General features: G+C 42.2%; 1 protein-coding gene across 4 annotated transcripts in view; it reads left to right on the forward strand.

The window, feature by feature from the left end:
• The window catches only part of LOC109891188 (disco-interacting protein 2 homolog B-A), a 78581-nt gene extending 60693 nt beyond the window's left edge, over positions 1-17888 (forward strand). For 2 of the 4 annotated variants that reach the window (XM_031825245.1, XM_031825247.1), the window contains exons 19-39: positions 169-305; positions 433-513; positions 616-743; positions 2731-2845; positions 2971-3172; positions 3321-3433; positions 3767-3790; positions 5758-5838; positions 5965-6088; positions 6221-6342; positions 6495-6606; positions 9457-9566; positions 9809-9939; positions 10020-10188; positions 10315-10485; positions 10912-10973; positions 11091-11148; positions 11254-11328; positions 11525-11699; positions 16303-16426; positions 16573-17888. In XM_031825245.1, the coding sequence (XP_031681105.1) occupies positions 169-305; positions 433-513; positions 616-743; positions 2731-2845; positions 2971-3172; positions 3321-3433; positions 3767-3790; positions 5758-5838; positions 5965-6088; positions 6221-6342; positions 6495-6606; positions 9457-9566; positions 9809-9939; positions 10020-10188; positions 10315-10485; positions 10912-10973; positions 11091-11148; positions 11254-11328; positions 11525-11699; positions 16303-16426; positions 16573-16825 (2567 nt within the window). In that variant the 3' untranslated portion in view covers positions 16826-17888. The remainder of the gene's footprint in view (positions 1-168; positions 306-432; positions 514-615; positions 744-2730; positions 2846-2970; positions 3173-3320; positions 3434-3766; positions 3791-5757; positions 5839-5964; positions 6089-6220; positions 6343-6494; positions 6607-9456; positions 9567-9808; positions 9940-10019; positions 10189-10314; positions 10486-10911; positions 10974-11090; positions 11149-11253; positions 11329-11524; positions 11700-16302; positions 16427-16572) is intronic. The other 2 variants (XM_031825246.1, XM_020483541.2) reach the window with 1 other exon arrangement.
• Positions 17889-19861: the final 1973 nt, after the last annotated feature.

Raw genomic sequence — 19861 nt, forward strand, 5'->3', positions numbered from 1 at the left:
TCTGATGTGTATAGTGAAGCCTGTCTCTGCAGCTCTGATGTGTATAGTGAAGCCTGTCTGTGTCTCTGATGTGTATAATGAAGCCTGTCTCTGTGTCTCTGATGTGTATAGTGAAGCCTGTCTCTGTGTCTCTGATGTGTATAGTGAAGCCTGTCTCTGTGTCTGCAGCTCTGATGTGTATAGTGAAGCCTGAAGGGCCTCCTCAGCTGTGTAAGACAGATGAGATAGGGGAGATTGTGGTGAACTCTCGTGCCGGAGGCAACATGTACTATGGCCTACCAGGAGTCACCAAGAACACCTTTGAGGTACAGACCCACAACCATTCAATTCCCCCTTATGTGTTACAGCATATCTTACACCTGGTTAGACACACCAATATGCTGTTCAACACTTCTTCTATTAGACATTTTAATGAAACATGTCTGTCTATAGGTGATTCCAGTCAATACTCTTGGTGCTCCTATTGGAGAGATCCCCTTTGTGAGATCTGGACTCCTAGGCTTTGTAGGACCTGTAAGTAGGAATGTTGTGTGTGTGTGTATGTGCGCGTGCGTCCATATCTGTGAGCATTTGTGTGTCAGTCTGTATTGACGGCTGTGTCTAACCCTTCTACAGGGCAGTCTGATATTTGTGGTGGGGAAAAACGAAGGCCTGCTGATGGTGAGTGGGAGGAGACACAATGCTGATGACTTGGTTGCCACAGCACTCGCCGTGGAGCCTGTCAAGACTGTGTATCGCGGAAGGTGATTACGGTGTGTGTGTGTGCGCATGGGTCAGCATGTATTTGAATCAACATTGGATGAGATATGTGCAGTTTGTGCTCGATGTGAGTCAATTGTAGTGGGGATTGAGCATAGAGATGTACATCGATCATTACAGGGAAATAACTTGTTTTTGCGTGGACATTGTCATTGAGGGCTTCCACCATTTTAAAGTGGGTGGGGATTCCTATGGTTTGGGAATGATCAGCTAATGATCAGAGCATTGTCTTCTTCAGAGTGGTTTTGTGTGGGTAGGAATTGTGGTGTTCTCTGCTTTATGTGTGGATGTGTATTTATGTGTAATGAATAAATACAGTCGAAGTCTGAAGTTTACATATACCTTAGCCAAATACATTTAAACTCAGTTTTTCACAATTCCTGACATTTAATAAAAATTCCCTGTCTTAGGTCAGTTAAGATCACCACTTTATTTTAAGAGTGTAAAATGTCAGAATAATAGTAGAGAGCATGATTTATTTCAGCTTTTATTTATTTCATCACATTCCCAGTGGGTCAAAAGTTTATATACACTCTATTAGTATTTGGTAGCATTGCCTTTAAATTGTTTAACTTGGGTCAAACATTTCGGGAACCTTCCACAAGCTTCCCACAATACGTTGGGTGAATTTTGGCCCATTCCTCCTGACAGAGCTGGTGTAACTGAATCAGGTTTGAAGGCCTCCTTGCTTGCACACGCTTTTTCAGTTCTGCCCACAAATGTTCTGTAGGATTGAGGTCAGGGCTTTGTGATGGCCACTCCAATACCTTGACTTTGTTGTCCTTAAGCCATTTTGCCACAACTTTGGAAGTATGCTTGGGGTCATTGTCCATTTGGAAGACCCATTTGCGACCAAGCTTTAACTTCCTGACTGATGTCTTGAGATGTTGCTTCAATATATCCACATGATTTTCTTGCCTCATGATGCCATCTATTTTGTGAAGTGCACCAGTCTCTCCTGCCTCAAAGCACCCCCACAACATGATGCTGCCACCCCCGTGCTTCACGGTTGGGATGGTGTTCTTCGGCTTGCAAGCTTCCCCCTTTTTCCTCCATGACCATAACAATGGTCATTATGGCCAAACAGTTCTATTTTTGTTTCATTAGACCAGAGGACATTTCTCCAAAAACTACGAACTTTGTCCCATGTGCAGTTGCAAACCTTTGTCTTTTTTATGTCGGTTTTGGAGCAGTGGCTTCTTCCTTGTTGAGCGGCCTTTCAGGTTATGTCGATATACAGTATGACTCGTTTTACTGTGGATATAGATACTTTTGTACCTGTTTCCTTCAGCATCTTCACAAGCTCCTTTGCTGTTGTTGTGGGATTGATTTGTACTTTTCGCACCAAAGTACGTTCATCTCTAGGAGACAGAACGCGTTTCCTTCCTGAGCGGTATGACGGCTGCATGGTACCATGGTGTTTATACTTGCGTACTATTGTTTGTACAGATGAACGTGGTACGTTCAGGCGTTTTGAAATTGCTTCCAAGGATGAACCAGACGTGTGCATGTCTACAATGTTGTTTTCTGAATTCTTGGCTGATTTCTTTTGATTTTCCCATGATGTCAAGCAAATAGGCACAGAGTTTGAGGGTAGGCCTTGAAATACATCCACAGGTACACCTCCAATTGACTCAAATTATGTCAATTAGCCTATCAGAAGCTTCTAAAGCCATCATTTTCTGTAATTTTCCAAGCTGTTTATTAAAGGCACAATCAACTTAGTGAATTATAAGTGAAATCATCTCTCTGTAAACAATTGTTGGAAAAATGACTTGTGTCATGCACAAAGTAGATGTCCTAACCGACTTGCCAAAACTATAGTTTGTTAACAAGAAATTTGTGGAGTGGTTGAAAAACGAGTTTTAATGACTCCAACCTAAGCGTATGTAAACTTCTGACTTCAACTACATGTGTGTGTGTGACTGGATCATTGCAGAGTAGACATTCTAATCCACGTGTGTGTGTCAGGATTGCGGTGTTCTCTGTGGCGGTGTTCTATGATGAGAGGATTGTGGTTGTGGCAGAGCAGAGGCCAGATGCCAGTGAGGAGGACAGCTTCCAGTGGATGAGTAGAGTACTGCAGGTAGCTAACCCCCCGACAAACACCTCTTTCTTGGTACATTCCAAAACAAACACCACTGTTTTCAATGTACAGGGAAGTTGTCTAACTAAGGAGTGTTTGTGTGTGTGTGTGTGTCCATTGTCCAGGCCATTGACAGTATCCACCAGGTGGGTCTGTACAGCCTAGCCCTGGTACCTGCCAACACGTTACCCAAGACCCACCTGGGAGGGATCCACATCTTTGAGACCAAGCAGAACTTCCTGGACGGCAACCTGCACCCCTGTAACATCCTCATGTGCCCCCATACCTGTGTCACCAACCTCCCCAAACCACGGCAGAAACAGCCAGGTACAGTAGGCTCAGTTCAGGGGATCATACAGCAAAACTTGGCAATTGATTTGGCTTACAGTTACCATGTCTTTTGAGCTAGGGACTGTTTATCTGATTGTAAATATGCATTCTCTCTTTCACATATTCTCTCTCTCTTTCTCTTTAGTGGGTGTGGGTCCAGCCTCCATCATGGTGGGGAACCTGGTAGCAGGGAAGAGGATAGCCCAGGCAGCAGGCAGGGATCTGGGAATGATCGAGGACCAGGACCTGGTCAGGAAGGTAGGACCACCTCAGGACCTCTCTCATCTCACCAGTTAGAAAGGACCCACATGCACGTTGGACCATATAGCAGGGTAGGGATGATAGCGGTAACTGGCACTAATAACCTGGTGGTAGCCGACACTACTAACAATGGCATGCCCACTCACGGTCAGTATGCTGTTGGGCTGCCAGCGGCATAATGCTACCATATTGGTTGCCATCAGTGGTCCAATAAGTGTTTACTAGCTATTTAGTTGGACAGGACAAGATAGCTGGTAAACCATGGGGGCAACATGATGCATTCTCTCCTCTCCTCTGTCCTAATGCACCCATCTCTCTGGATCTATATAGCTCCGTATGTGGCCTACTATCATGGTAAGAGCTACTGCCCCCTCTAACTCTGTAACACCCTGGTCCTACCTTTGCTTCTGTCTGGAATGTGCTGTACAGTGAAGCTCCAAATGTGAATGGAGCCATTCTTCAGTTGCACACACAGATCTTTCTATGGATGCAAGTTCTGGCAAGATGTGAGCTCCTGCATGGTGTCAGAAGTAATGCTCGGAATCTGCATGCGCCAATGTATTATTCCGTTTTCTGTTCTTTTTCTGGATCACAGCACAGTTATGGTGACAATCTGCCGGCGTACCTCTTAATGCCACCTGATGCCACATGCCTTCCATTGCCCTCCATCACCTCTGAATGTTCAAAATAGTACACATATACACAAACACACACTAGCAACTCGCATGCCCCCCCAACTTGAGGAGCTGTCCTTTTCAGCCATGTGTTTCCTGTGTTTGAGGGGTGCAAAATCCACTTGTCACTTAAATCTCGTTAGATTGATTGCCTTCATTTTACTCCTGCGACTCTTTCATACTCTTGCTTGTGCCTGAGGTTTTTTCCCTTTACGACTGCATAAATGTTGTAATCAAACAGTCAAACATCCCGCGGTAATGGCTGAAATGGGCTCAATGGAATACATTGTCTTTCCGTTGCATCTATAAGAACACTAAGGCTTTGTCTGGGATTTAATGCCTTGTCTCAACGCTTACATCAAATGCTTACATCATTTTGATTTGATGGTTGTTCATTTTTAGGGAATTGAAAAAAGTTAGAATTTAATATCGTTGAAATGTTTACAAATGAGGTGAACTTAAATGAAATGAAAGCAACTTCCAAAAATGAACACAGATTGTAGTGATGTTATGTCTGATCTCGCAAACAACGTAAAGTATGTGTAGATAGGTGTCATCTAGAGGCTTGTTGGTTTTTAATCCAAGGTTATCCTGCTATTGACACACTTGTTGAATTATGCAACAGAATGTGACTACAGTAATTCATGAGACAGTGGAGACAGTGCAGTTGAGTGTAGTCCTAAATAGAGCAAGTTTGTGGAGGTAGCAGCCCTATTCCACCCCTTTATGTTCATGTTTTCAGATCGATTCATGCAAATAGGGCACATCAATTTTTCTTTCTTTTAACACAAAATATAAAATAAAATAGCATTAGAAAATGTGTATATATGAGTAGATTCTAGAAAATGTATATATGAGTAAATTCTAGAAAATGTATATATGAGTGTATTCTAAGAAATAAAAGTGACATTTGACAATAAGTTGAATACCTGAATTCCCACAACTCATTGAACTAAAATATTTATGTGCTATAATTTAGTCTGATTATTTAAAACATTTAAAAAAAATGTGGAGTATCTTTATCCATTGTCCAACTGTTGCATTTATTAGAATATTTTTTGTTGTTGTTGATGACCGTTGCTACACACACACACACACAGGCCTTGCTGATCTGCAGAGTTGTGTGGACTCAGAGGAAGTCTCTGGCAAGCCATCTTCCAGACATCCAGACATTCACATCTCCTCTTTATGTGCTTTGCTTTCTCTCTCCAATGGATCTCTCCCAATAATTGCTGTTAGCTACAACTGAAATCAATTCATTATTTTAAGAAGTAGTTTGGCTAATGCTGCATGTTCTAAATTGTCCATTTGCTTGTTGATTTGCCAATGGGAGTGACAGTTTCCTTCCTCCTGGTAGAAAAGCTGCTTACGGAGGACATTTTGGCTCCAGGGTTATTTACTGCTGAGTGACTGTATTGACCATCTTCATGACCTTAGACTTAACTTAAGAGAATGAACTTGAGGAAATTAAAGTTCTATCGAGTTCCTCCCATCAGCAAAATAAAACTCCTATTATATTTCTTTGTGGTTATTTTGGCATAACTTTATCAATTTATTATAATTAAAAAAATATTGTTGATATAAAATTGATATCCATATTGACATGATTGCTATGGAATGAACTTTGACCCTCTTTTCTCTCCTCAGCACCAGTTCCTGTCCGAGGCTCTACAGTGGAGGGCACAGACTGATCCAGACCACTGTCTCTATGTGCTGCTCAATGCAAAGGTAGCACTCTCACACTTATAGACTCACTCTCACACAGACAATAAACAGAACCCCCCGCCCATATACAGTTGGGCCCAGTTGTAAATAAACCCCTTTTCCCTACCCTCTCTAACTCCTGTGCTTCAGGGTCTAGTTGTATCCACAGCAACGTGTGTGCAGCTGCACAAGCGGGCGGAGAAGATAGCAGCGGCTCTCACAGAGAAGGGCAGCGTCAACACCGGGAACAACGTGGTGCTGCTCTACCCTCCTGGTGGGTCCTTCCGTCTGTCCGTCCGCCTGTCTCTGTTTGTCCATCTGTCATACTGGCACTGATACTGGCATAGTCATACCCATTCAGGATGACTTACAGTTATTGTCACTTTCTCGTTCTGTCTCTCACTAGGTATTGATCTGATAGCCTCTTTCTATGGCTGCCTGTATGCTGGCTGTGTTCCTGTCACTGTCAGACCTCCTCACCCACAGAACCTGGCAGCCACACTGCCCACTGTCCGCATGATCATTGACGTAAGTGTGTATGTGTGCTCTTTTGATCACCTGAGTGTATGAGGTTGGGTGCTATTTTATGAGCATGGTGTTTGGGTGTCATTATTTTGGTCTTCCTAAGGTATTTTTCTACAAACTAACATGTTGTTTGTGGTGCCTCTGTCTGTCCCCAGGTCAGTAAAGCTGCCTGTATCCTCACCACTCAGAACCTCATGAGGATCCTGCGCTCCAAAGAAGCTGCTGCCACTGTGAACATTAAAACATGGCCGACAATCATAGACACAGGTACCATAGAACAGGGGTTCTAAAACAAGGTGTCGCAGGGGACCCCTTTTGTGATAGCAAATTCATCAGGGACACCCTCATCAGAACACAACTCAAATGAGATAAAAATAGCATACAAGGAGTTTTACTATGACTTCAACAGTCACACAGACTTCCAGACGAACAATTGCATTTTCTGGGAAGGAACACTTTAAAGGGCAGCATATTGACATCAGAGAATTTTTGCAGTTTGCAAGCTACTTTCTTCATGTCTACACATTTTGTCATGGGGCACAGAGATTTTTTGTTGTTGCTACTTTAAAGAGTAACTTTCATGGGAAAAACAACTTTCTTTTTTAATCAGATGTCTTAGGCTTAGTTATAGTGAAACATGTCAAGTCCTCATTTTGACAGCGTAGCAAAAGTGATATATTTTGGTTAGTAGTACTACTTTACTACTATTACTTTTAGTAGTAAATCTAGCTCTTTTTGTCCCTAGCGATTCAAATATAGCATTGAAATGCTGATGTAGAAGCGCTTTGAGAAGGTGCCTATACGTCATCAAGGGAGGCGTTCAGTATGAAAGACACTCCCTTCTAGATAAGCTGGGTGGTACCACCTCAAGGCTAACTATAAAAGTAGGTGACAGCGTAACTTGTTTGGCAATGGTCTTGATAAGTGGAGTTTGCCAATATATTTAGCATGATGCTTCCATACCTCGACTACTGACATTACACAAAATGCTAAAGGCAATAAGGGCACATTAACACATATGACCAAAATTCTACGTGTTTGCTTACCGTTTCATACACATTTATGTGCTTTTACAAAGAAAACAAACCATGTAGGCTATGAGGATCATACGTTTAGATTCATAGCTACCTCTATCATAACAAGAAATAGATGATAATGGTAGTCATGTCAGCTGGTTGTAGTTTCTCCCAACTACTATGACTGGTGGTGCAGTCTGCTAAGACAGTTGGTTGGCTCATAGTTCAATGGTTGTGAGTTCTAATCCCACATGGGGCAGATGTTGTTTTCTATTTTTTTTTATCCTTAATTTACAATATTCATCCTGTGCCCACATGTCTAATTCTGAAAAGTGAAAGCATACCTGTGAGAGGGCTCACCCTGGTAGTAGTTGTAGGTTTTTAAACAGTACCCAAGACCAATCTGAGTTCATTTGCAATAGATGTCAGGAACTCCGCGCCTTACCACTGTGAGCTAACTGTCCAGAGTTGTATTTGCTCGCGATGCATATAGTTTTATCAGAGCGTGCCAGTGGACTTTTAGTAAGAAAGGGTTGGGATCAGGTACAACTATGTTTACCCACACCCAAAATGAATATTTATGAGCAATATCCCAACACACAAATTCTCACCTGTTTTGAATTAATATTTTTTATTTGAAGGGGTTGGGCAAAGGCTGAATTTGGGGTTGAGAGATACCTTGAAAGCTAATATCCTGCAATTCCACACATTTTGCTATGAGGCTAGGTGAACTTTGCTTAGATAACAGAGCATTTGTTTTTTACAAATCTGTCATTTTGGGTATTACAATAAGTATTGAGTTGAAAAATATAGAATTGGAATGCTGTGGACACCAATATCCCTGTGAGCCTCCTATGCCCATGTTGTCCAGGGTTAAAAACATAAATTGTAGATAAATAATATCACATTGTATTACACCCTCTAAACTTATTCCATGGATCCCTTTTCCAACATTTGTTTAATCTGTTGTTGCTAGTAATATTAATTTGTATTTATGTTAAAAAAATATATATACAGTGCAGAAGACCCCTTCCCTTTTTCCAAATGTTGCTACGTTACAGCCTTATTCTAAAATTGATTACAATAATTGGTTTCCTCATCAATCTACACACAATACCCCATAATGACAAAAGTATTACAAGTACACAAGTATTCAGACCCTTTGCTATGAGACTCGAAATTGAGCTCAGGTCCATCCTGTTTCCATTGATCATCCATGAGATGTTTCTACAACTTGATTGGAGTACACCTGTGGTAAATTCAATTGATTGGACATGATTTGGAAAGGCACACACCTCTCTATATAAGGTCCCACAGTCTTCCTACAGCTGGCCGCCCAGCCAAACTGAGCAATCGGGTGAGAAGGGCCTTGGTCAGGGAGGTTACCAAGAACCCTGTGGTTATTCTGACAGAGTTCCTCTGTGGGGATGGGAGAACCTTCCAGAAGGACAATCATCTCTGTAACACTCCACCAATCAGGCCTTCATGGTAGAGTGACCAGACGGATGCCACTCCTCAGTGACAGGCACATGAGTGGCGCAGCGGTCTAAGGCACTGCATCTCAGTGCTAGAGGCGTCATTACAGACCCTGTTTAGATTCCAGGCTGTATCACAACTGGGCGTGTTTAGGAGTTCCATAGGGTGGCGCACAATTGGCCCAGCATCGTTAGAGTTTGGCCAGGGAAGGCCGTCATTGTAAAAAATAATTTGTTCTTAACTGACTTGCTAGTTAAGCTGTCTTCAAAACAATGGGTGGCAACTTAGAATCTCATATAAAATATATTTTTATTTGTTTTACACTTTTTTGGTTACTACATGATTCCAAATGTGTTATTTCATAGTTTTGTTGTATTCACTATTATTCTACAATGTAGAAAATAGTAAAGAAATACAGCAATAACCTTGACTCAGTAGGTATGTCCAAACTTTTGGCTGGTACTGTATATATTTATTTATTTTGAGATCTGGCTGCAGACCCCCTGCAGTACCGCCGCACCCCACTTCGAGAACCCTTGCCATGGGTCTTACATACAGTACATACCTGACCATACAATCTGAGCCAGAGAAACAAAACCTTGTTGTGCATGTTCTCTTCTTCCAGATGACCTCCCTCGGCGTAGACCCCCAATGATCTATAAGCCCCCCACGGCAGAGATGATTGCCTATCTGGACTTCAGTGTGTCTACTACAGGCATGCTCACCGGGGTCAAGGTAAGGTCACCCACAGGAGGCTACTGATTGGTCTCAATACTCTAAAAAAGCCCCAGATAGTTTGCAAACTTGGTGGCCCATGAGCGGCCTGCCATTGGCAAAGTCAGTAGCCAACAGCTAATTTTGCTCCTCTGATTTACAGTGGGTCAATGGCTGTAGCCATAACCATGACTTTACCCGTTGATTCTGCTTCTCTTATTGGTTGTTTCTTTGATGTGTGTGTGTGTGTTTCTGTCCATCAGATCTCCCATGCGGCAGTCAGTGCTCTGTGTCGCTCCATCAAGCTGCAGTGTGAACTCTACTCCTCACGCCAAATAGCCATCTGCCTAGACCCTTACTGTGGCCTGGGCTTTGTACTGTGGTGTCTCGCAAGGTCACACACACACACACACACGGTATCTTTATCTCTCTCTCATACAAACATTTTGACCTTCTATTGTTTCCTGTGTGTAGTGTGTACTCAGGGCACCAGTCCATCCTAATCCCTCCTCTGGAGTTGGAGAGCTGTCTGCCCCTGTGGCTGAGCACCCTGAGCCAGTACCGGATCAGAGACACCTTCTGCTCCTACTCTGTCATGGAGCTCTGCACCAAGGGGATAGGCACGCAGACAGAGATACTCAAAGTGAGTATAACACACACACATTCTCTCACACACACACACACACACACACACACACACACACACACACACACACACACACACACACACGTACATGCTAACTCACCGTCTCCCTCTTTTTCCTTCCAGGCGCGGGGGCTGAACCTGTCATGTGTGAGGAGCTGTGTGGTGATAGCAGAGGAGCGTCCTCGTCTGGCCCTCACCATGTCCTTCTCCAAGTTGTTTAAAGACCTGGGCCTCTCACCCCGCGCTGTCAGCACAGCCTTCGGATCCAGGGTCAACCTTGCCATTTGCATGCAGGTACTCAACCAGTTAGAACCGTTACTCTACCAGCTAGAACAAGTTCTGTGAGGAGGTACTAGGCAACAGGGAATTTCATTTTTTATTTAACCTTTATTTAACTACAAAAGTCAGTTAAGAACACATTCTTATTTACAATGACGACCTACAAGATGGAAGCATAACTTATTTGTTTGGAAATATACAGTGCCTTGCGAAAGTATTCGGCCCCCTTGAACTTTGCGACCTTTTGCCACATTTCAGGCTTCAAACATAAAGATATAAAACTGTATTTTTTTGTGAAGAATCAACAACAAGTGGGACACAATCATGAAGTGGAATGACATTTATTGGATATTTCAAACCTTTTTAACAGTTCAAAAACTGAAAAATTGGGCGTGCAAAATTATTCAGCCCCTTTACTTTCAGGTTGTCTGTGTTTTTCAGGGCACCACTGGACCGGACACCTCCACTGTGTATGTGGACATGAAGTCCCTCCGCCATGACAGGTGAGAACATGTAGACCCTAGTGGTATGTTTTATGTATGAGCAGCTTTGATGCTGAGGAAGACATTTTTTACAGTATTGAGTTCACCATCACAATGTGCTTTCATTTTCTATCTCAGAGTGAGGCTGGTGGAGAGAGGAGCCCCTCAGAGTCTCCCTCTGATGGAGTCTGGCAAAGTAAGTCTCCCCTGAATGATCCACACACATTAAATGCCCTTTGTGCTCAGATACAAGATGTGTTGTTGTGGGAGTTTGTTGGTCACCATGTATCACTCTCTTTAGATCTTACCAGGAGTCAGGGTGATCATCGTGAACCCAGAGACCAGGGGACCTCTAGGAGATTCCCATCTAGGAGAGGTGAGAGGAGATAGAACGCTAATATTAGAGTGAAAATGGCAACATGTGGGATAGAGAAAAGGATGGGAAATATGCAGGGCATAATTAGGAAAAAGCCTTGTCAATCCTAGCCCTATCAATAACCAAGTTCTCCTCACACATAACTCTCCTATTCCATCCCTAATTCTACCTTGTCCCCTCCTCTGCTCTCTGTCAGATCTGGATCAACAGCCCTCACAGTGCCAGTGGCTACTATGCCATCTATGGAGAGGAGAGCCTGCAGGCCGACCACTTCAACACCAAGCTGAGCTTCGGAGATCCCACGACCCTTTGGGCCAGGACTGGCTACCTGGGCTTCGTCAAGAGGACTGAGCTACTGGATGCCGCTGGGGGTCAGTGGCTGGGCCTGGTCAGGGCTATGTAGGCTAACGCTAATGGCTAACATGAAAAGGGATGGCTATGGATGCTAATGTTCTTATTTAGTTTGTTTTTTTCAATACTAAAACACACACATACAAACGCCAGCATACAAACATCACCCTGCCCAGACCCACCTGCTCACACCCCCATCCATCTCCAGCGCACGCATCACTCTCTGCTACATGGCCTCAAGTGGCACCATTTCTATTTATCTTCATTGGCCACACACTTTTAACATTTAGATAAAGTGTTTGACCTTTCCATTGTGTTAACGTTGGAGGATTGGTTGATTTTCCTGTTTTAAAGTATACATTTTTCAAGTTGATTGACGAGAAAAGTATTGTCCAACCCGTCAGGCACCCTCATGTGCCATGTCTTGAAATATACAGATAGACAGATTAAAAGTAAATGTACATTGTAATACTTTCGGACATAATAACATTCCCAGAAGGCATGGATTATTGAGTCATTGTTAGTTTTACACTTCAGACATTTGTATTTATTAGGGATCAAATCAAATTTTATTTGTCACATTTTATTTTAAAGTATTTTAAAAACAGACAGCTAGGTACATTCAGCTTGTCAACACCTCTTACAAAAACAAAAAACACTGAGCTATGAGAGATTGACATACATGTCATTAATGTTAGCTCTCTGTGTACTTTTAAGAGCCAGTCGTGCTGCCCTGTTCTGAGCCAACTGCAATTTTCCCAAGTCCCTCTTTGTGGCACCTGACCACACGACTGAACAGTAGTCTAGGTGTGACAAAACTAGGGCCTGTAGGACCTGCCTTGTTGATAGTGCTGTTAAGAAGGTAGAACAGCACTTTATTATGGACAGGCTTCTCCCCATCTTAGCTACTGTTGTATCAATATGTTTTGACCATGACAGTCACCTCAACTTGCTCAATTTCCACATATTTCATTATGAGAAGTAGTTGAGGTTTAGGGTTTAGTGAATGATTTGTCCCAAATAAACTTTTCAGCAAACTTAACATGTGTAAGTGTATGAACATAACAAGATTCAACAACTGAGACATAAACTGAACAAGTTCCACAGACATGAGACTAACAGAAATGGAATAATGTGTCCCTGAACAAAGGGGGGGATCAAAATCAAAAGTAATAGTCAGTATCTGGTGTGGCCACCAGCTGCATTAAGTACTGCAGTGCATCTCCTCATCATGGACTGCACCAGATTTGCCAGTTCTTGCTGTGAGATGTTACCCCACTCTTCCACCAAGAAACCTGCAAGTTCCCGGACATTTCTGGGGGGGAATGACCCTAGCCCTCACCCTCCGATCCAACAGGTCCCAGAGGTTCTCAATGGGTTTGAGATCTGGGCTCTTCGCTGGCCATGGCAGAACACTGACATTCCTGACTTGCAGGAAATCACGCACAGAAAGAGCAGTATTGCTGGTGGCATTGTCATGCTAGAGTGTCATGTCAGGATGAGCCTGCAGGAAGGGTACCAGATGAGGGAGGAGGATGTCTTCCCTGTAACACACAGCGTTGAGATTGCCTGCAATGACAACAAGCTCAGTCCGATGATGCTGTGACACACTGCCCCAGACCATGATGGACCCTCCACCTCCAAATTGATCCCGCTCCAGAGTACAGGCCTCGGTGTAACGCTCATTCCTTCGACGATAAACACGAATCCGACCATCACCCCTGGTGAAACAAAACCGCGACTCATCAGTGAAGAGCACTTTGCCAGTCCTGTCTGGTCCAGCGACGGTGGGTTTGTGCCCATAGGTGACGTTGTTGCCAGTGATGTCTGGTGAGGACCTGCCTTACAACAGGCCAACAAGCCCTCAGTCCAGCCTCTCTCAGCCTATTGCGGACAGTCTGAGCACTGATGGCGGGAGTGTGCGTTCCTGGTGTAACTCAGGCAGTTGTTGTTGCCATCCTGTACCTATCCCGCAGGTGTGCTGTTCGAATGTACCGATCCTGTGCAGGTGTTGTTACATGTGGTCTGCCACTGTGAGGACGATCAGCTGTCCATCCTGTCTCCCTGTAGCGTTGTCTTAGGCGTCTCACAGTACGGACATTGGAATTCATTGCCCTGACCACATCTGCAGTCCTTATGCCTCCTTGCAGCATGCCTAGGCAAGTTCACGCAGATGAGCAGGGAAACCTGGCCATCTTTCTTTTGATGTTTTTCAGAGTCAGTAGAAAGGCCTCTTTGGTGTCTTAAGTTTTCATAACTGTGACCTTAATTGCCTACCATCTGTAAGCTGTTAGTGTCTTAACGACCGTTCCACAGGTGCATGTTCATTAATTGTTTATGGTTCATTGAACAAGCATGGGAAACAGTGTTTAACCCTTTACAATGAAAATCTGAAGTTATTTTGATTTTTACGAATTATCTTTGAAAGACGGTCCTGAAAAAGGGACGTTTCTTTTTTTGCTGAGTTTGTGTTGCCACCCTATGGTCACGCACTACTCCTAAAGCAAATTTAGACACTAACAGCTTACAGACGGTAGGCAATTAAGGTCACAGTTATGAAAACTTAGGACACTAAAGAGGCCTTTCTGTGTAACTTGTTCAGTTTGTCTCAGTTGTTGAATCTTGTTATGTTCATACAAATATTTGCACATTAAGTTTTCTGAAAATAAACGCAGTTGACAGTGAGAGGACGTTTATTTTTTTGCTGAGTTTATGAATATCCTTTTCTGACTCAAATAGGATTCCCTCAAGATTGCTCTGATTTTCAAAAGATTTCAAATAGAAATTTTGTGATACGAAACTTAAGTTGCATGTATTTACAAATATCTACATTGGTCAGTCCAAAATTGCTTTTTAATTCTGTCGTGGAAATAAATGTATTTCCTATTACCAAGTTTTCCATGGCGACCAAGTTATCGGTGAATTCTGAAACACTATCCAAGGATTTTTCCATAGGGATGTGTTTTTACGGAGTGGTATTGGTTCTTGTAGAATCAGTTTCAGTTTCATATTGTTGTTAATTTCCAAAGCTTTATCCTTTGAAAATAGACACGTGAAAAGATTCTGGGGATGAGCATGTGCATCTTCATTATGTACCCATTGTTCCTCCTTTGTGCATTTAACGATATGTCACAAGTAAATGCCTTGGGTAGCGAGATGATACAATTCCAAGTCTGGAAGGTTAAAACTACTGTCAGAATGAAAAGGAAAGTTTTAAATCTTCAAGTTTTATTTTCCAATATGAAGTCTTATGACTGAGCATACGTTTTAAAGGATGTCTTTGGTGGGGTAATTGGTATTACTGAGAATAAATATAAAAACTTTAGGAGCCATGCCTGACAAGACTCAGGAGAAGATCCAGAAGCAGACAGTTTCAAAGTAACAAAAGTTTATTACAAAAACAGGGGAGCAGGCAAACTGCAGGTCAAGGGCAGGCAGAGGTCAGTAATCCAGGGTGGTGTGAGAAAGTACAGAACGGCAGGCAGGCTCAGGGTCAGGGCAGGCAGAATGGTCAAAACCGGGAAAACTAGAGAAAGACAGGAGCATGGGGAAAACGCTGTTAGGCTTGACGAAACAAAATGAACTGGCAACAGACAGAGAACACGGGTATAAATACACAGGGGATAATGAGGAAGATGGGCGACACATGGAGGGGGGTGGAAACGAGCATAAAGACAGGTGAAACAGATCAGGGTGTGACACATGCCATTATGAGGGTAATTCTACCTGTAAGAGTTATGGGAAGTTTTTTCCATTTAATAGGTATGCTTTCAAATTGTTAAGTAATGGTAATAAGTTATATTTATATATTAGTTTTTTGTTGTCACTTAAGCATCCTACGTGTTTATTTTTCATGGTCCACTTAAAGGATTGCTGTAGATAATGAGTATTCTTTTTTATTTTTCCTATTAACATTTATTTTTTGGTTTATATTTAAGTTTAGTTTATATTAATGTTTAGCAATACTGATACCTGTTACGTTTGCGTCCTGTCTAATTCTTTCTGCAAGCGCTTCAATTGCCAGTGCGAACAGGTGGGAGAGAGGACATCCCTGTCTTGTGCCTATTTATAATGCAATTTCTTCAGATAATGTATTATTTGTGAATATTTTGATTTTAGGACATTTATATAATATTTTTATTACATTTATTATTACAGCTGGAAAGTTTAAATCTTCCTACGTTTTTAATAGAAAAGGTATTTCAAGACGGTAGAAAGCCTTTTCGGCATCAACAGACATTGATAAATCTATATCTTGTTTTTTTGCATATTGTATAAAACTGAAACATGTATTTGTAAGTGTCTTTTTAATTAACCTTTTTTGATATGTATCAAGTCTGGTAAGTCTTGCCATTCAGTTGCTTATAGGCTTGGTTATTTTATTGTCACAATACATTAAACTTATGGGTCTGTAATCAGCAGGGGTCTCTCCAGATTTTAATATAACTGAAATAACTGTTTGATACATGGAACTAGGAAGCACTGAATTGAGTAATGTGTTGCTATAGATGCTAATGCTAATAGATAACATGAAAAGGGAGATATAGGGATCCGATCTATCCCACCATTCCCAGTTTTCAATATTGTTTGCCCCTCTTTGTCTGTCTCCCTATCTGTGGTCAGATCGTCATGACGCCCTGTTTGTGGTGGGTTCCCTGGATGAGACTCTAGAGCTGAGGGGGCTGCGCTACCACCCTATCGACATCGAGACATCTGTGTCCCGGGCTCATCGCAGCATTGCAGAGAGGTCAGAACACTGGGGGGTCCCAGGAGACCTTACTATTGTCCATTTGGTTGGTCTGTTTTCATAATTGTGTGTGTACGTGCGCATGTATCTTAGTCTGACATTTGATTATAACCCCTTTCTCTTCTCACTCTGTGTCCCCAATACAGTGCGGTATTCACATGGACCAACCTACTGGTGGTGGTGGCTGAACTGAGTGGCTCAGAGCAGGATGCCCTGGACCTGGTGCCCCTGGTCACCAATGTGGTGCTGGAGGAGCACCACCTCATCGTGGGCGTGGTGGTCATCGTGGACCCGGGGGTCATACCCATCAACTCCAGGGGGGAGAAACAACGCATGCACCTCCGGGACTCCTTCCTGGCTGACCAACTGGACCCCATCTATGTGGCCTATAATATGTGAAGGGCCAGGGGGATAGGCTGGTTATTGTATGATGGAAGAGATTCTGGCTGGTGGAAGAAAGTGGTTTGGACCAACCTACTCCAGACAGACAATGCATATTGTACCACAAGGTGGTACAACTTGACTGTACTTGACTTGACTGTACTGTTCTGCCAACCACAAGGTTGGCTGACCTTGACTGTACTGACCCTTGGGGAAACCACAGCTCTTTTTGGGGTGCACGATGTTCAGATCTTAGGTATTTTGCATTCCAGGTCTGTTGGATTTGAAGGGGGCACTCTGTTGTGTTTTGAGACGTACACTGTGTTTGAAAAAATGAAGAAGAAAAAAATAAATATATATATATATATATTCACACCCGGACAGAGTGAGTGTGTCTACACCAAACACAGCTGTTCAACTGGAACTGGATGGGAAGATAACTCTAATCTCGCAACACCCCCTACAACCCTCCTGCCAAATCAAACACCTCAACAGCCTGACTGGCCCTCTATTTGCACAGAGTGTCGGGGAGTATTAAGGTGCTGAAGTCAATCTTAACTCTCCCCACTCCTCCACAATCCAATCATCTGTGGGGTATTGTGAGGGGCCATGGGATGAGGACTTCCTGTCTCTTGTGACATCATTTTCTGTGGTTGAGTGATGTGTACAAAATGCATCCATTATAACTGTTTCTCCTCCCAAAGCTTTCCAGGTCTTACCCAGTCCTTGTTTTCTTTTTCTTATCTGTGACTTATTCTAAATTGCCATATTTGTACTGTATTCACGCACACATTCACAGAAACTCACACCGGTGCTTGCTTCACCCTGTAGTGGCCTCTTATCCGTGCACTTTGAGGCAGGGGGTTATGAAGGATGTGTGAAGGTATGTTAGAACACTAATGAACATATTAGCTAGACCAATCATCAGCTGTTGATTTAATTTATCCTGTCAGTCATCATGTACTGTACTTACATCACAGGTTTATTGCTTGAAGTTTTACAAAGGCAAAATATGAAATGGAACACATTTTCACCTTTCTTGAATTACGTTTACTTCCTGCCTTATAAAACTTTGCCCATACAACTTTTGTTTTTCTCCATTGCTGTTCTTCCAGTTCATAACTGTTTGTGTTACTGGGGTGAGAATCCTGATTGATATCCAAAGGGATGTTTTGAGTAGAAGCTAGAGGCCATTTACTGTACTGTACCCATCAAGACCTCTGTAGTTTCGATATACTGTATAGATATTATTTTTAAAAATGTGTGCATAAATGTGAGAAAAAAAACTCAACTCATCCCTCTCACGTGATGGTTGTCTGGATAGCTAAATAGTTGTGAGCGGATGGTAGCAAAATAATATTGTACATAAGAATTTAACACTAATCTTGCACTTTCTTCAAAAATGTTATTTTTTCATGATCCAATTACGCACATTCCTCGTGTTCAAGGAGCATATCAATTGTGAGGAATACTTTGAGGAATCAGAGTTCACTAGGGATTAGCAGAAAGGAACTAGCTAATAGGGTCAGGAGTTTCCCCAGGTCAGGTCCCATCCGGCTCGAAGGACCATGAAAACAACACCACCATGAATAAGGTTGTCAGGGATTTGTACTGTCAGGGATAACTACTTCCCCCAACCAGAGATTGCTTTGATGTTATGAGCTTGGGGAGAATGATTAAACCAATATAAATTACAGTTGTTTTGTGTAAAAGTAAAATAAGCTCTCTTTTAATTTTTTTCTATGAACCACTAATAAATGGGATTAGATGCAGGGCATTTTTCACTGACTATCCTAGGCTGAGTGATTTAAGAATGTGAGCGAGAGAATATGGCAATGCAACATTTTGCATATGAAAGGTTGCCAATTAGCATAATAGGACTGTAATATTTAATGCAATCAAACATTGGCCACTGTCATAGTGGCCAGGTTTGAAAATGGAGTCCTATTCAACTTTAAATCACTAGAACCTGTTTTTCACCCTGTAAACTTAAATTGCTTTTGTAAACGTCAATATTTTATTAGCATTTAAAGATAGGCACAGTCCTGTGGATGAAATAGGAGGACAACAGCCATGAGTTTAGCTTTTGTTATGTTCTCCTCCCCACACACAATTTGTAGCACTCTGGGAAAAGCTTTCTCATTTACTCTAATCTTTAGAAGTTTTCACATTTATTACTATATTGTATGCTCCTTTCTGTTATGTGCTCCTCAGAAAATTGTTTTATTCTTGCAGTGGTATAGGAGTCCATGGTGAACTATTAATTTTCATTGTCTAACATGTAAATAGTATTTTTATTTATTTATATATAACCGTTCAAAAGTTTTTGGTCGCTTAGCAATGTCCTTGTTTTTGAAAGAAAAGCTCATTTTTTGGTCCATTTAAAATAACATAAAATTGATCAGATATACAGTGTTAACATTGTTAATGTTGTAAATGACTATTGTAGCTGGAAACTGCAGGTTTTTAATGGAATATCTACATAGGCGTACATAGGCCCATTATCAGCCACCATCACTTCTATGTTCCAATGGCACGTTGTGTTAGCTAATTCAAGTTTTTAATTTTAAAAGGCTGATTGATCATCAGAAAACCCTTTTGCAATTATGTTAGCACAGCTGAAAACTATTGTTCTAATTAAAGAAGCAATCAAACTGTCCTTCTTTAGACTAGTTGAGTATCTGGAGCATCAGCATTTGTGGGTTCGATTACAGGCTCAAAATGGCCTGAATCTCGCCAGTCTATTCTTGTTCTGAGAAATTAAGGCTATTCCATGTGAGAAATTGCCAAGAAACAGAATAACTCATACAACGCTGTGTACTACTCCCATCACAGAACAGTGCAAACTAGCCCTAACCAGAATAGAAAGAGGAGTGGGAGGCCCTGGTGCACAACTGAGCAAGAGGACAAGTACATTAGTGTCTAGTCAGCAACTGGCAGCTTCATTATATAGTACCCGCAAAACACCAGTCTCAACGTCAACAGTGAAGAGGCGACTCCGGGATGCTGGCCTTCTAGGCAGAGTTGCAAAGAAAAAGCCATATCTCAGACTGG

Source organism: Oncorhynchus kisutch, linkage group LG5 (assembly GCF_002021735.2).
Source record: "Oncorhynchus kisutch isolate 150728-3 linkage group LG5, Okis_V2, whole genome shotgun sequence".
NCBI classification, from domain to species: domain Eukaryota; kingdom Metazoa; phylum Chordata; class Actinopteri; order Salmoniformes; family Salmonidae; genus Oncorhynchus; species Oncorhynchus kisutch.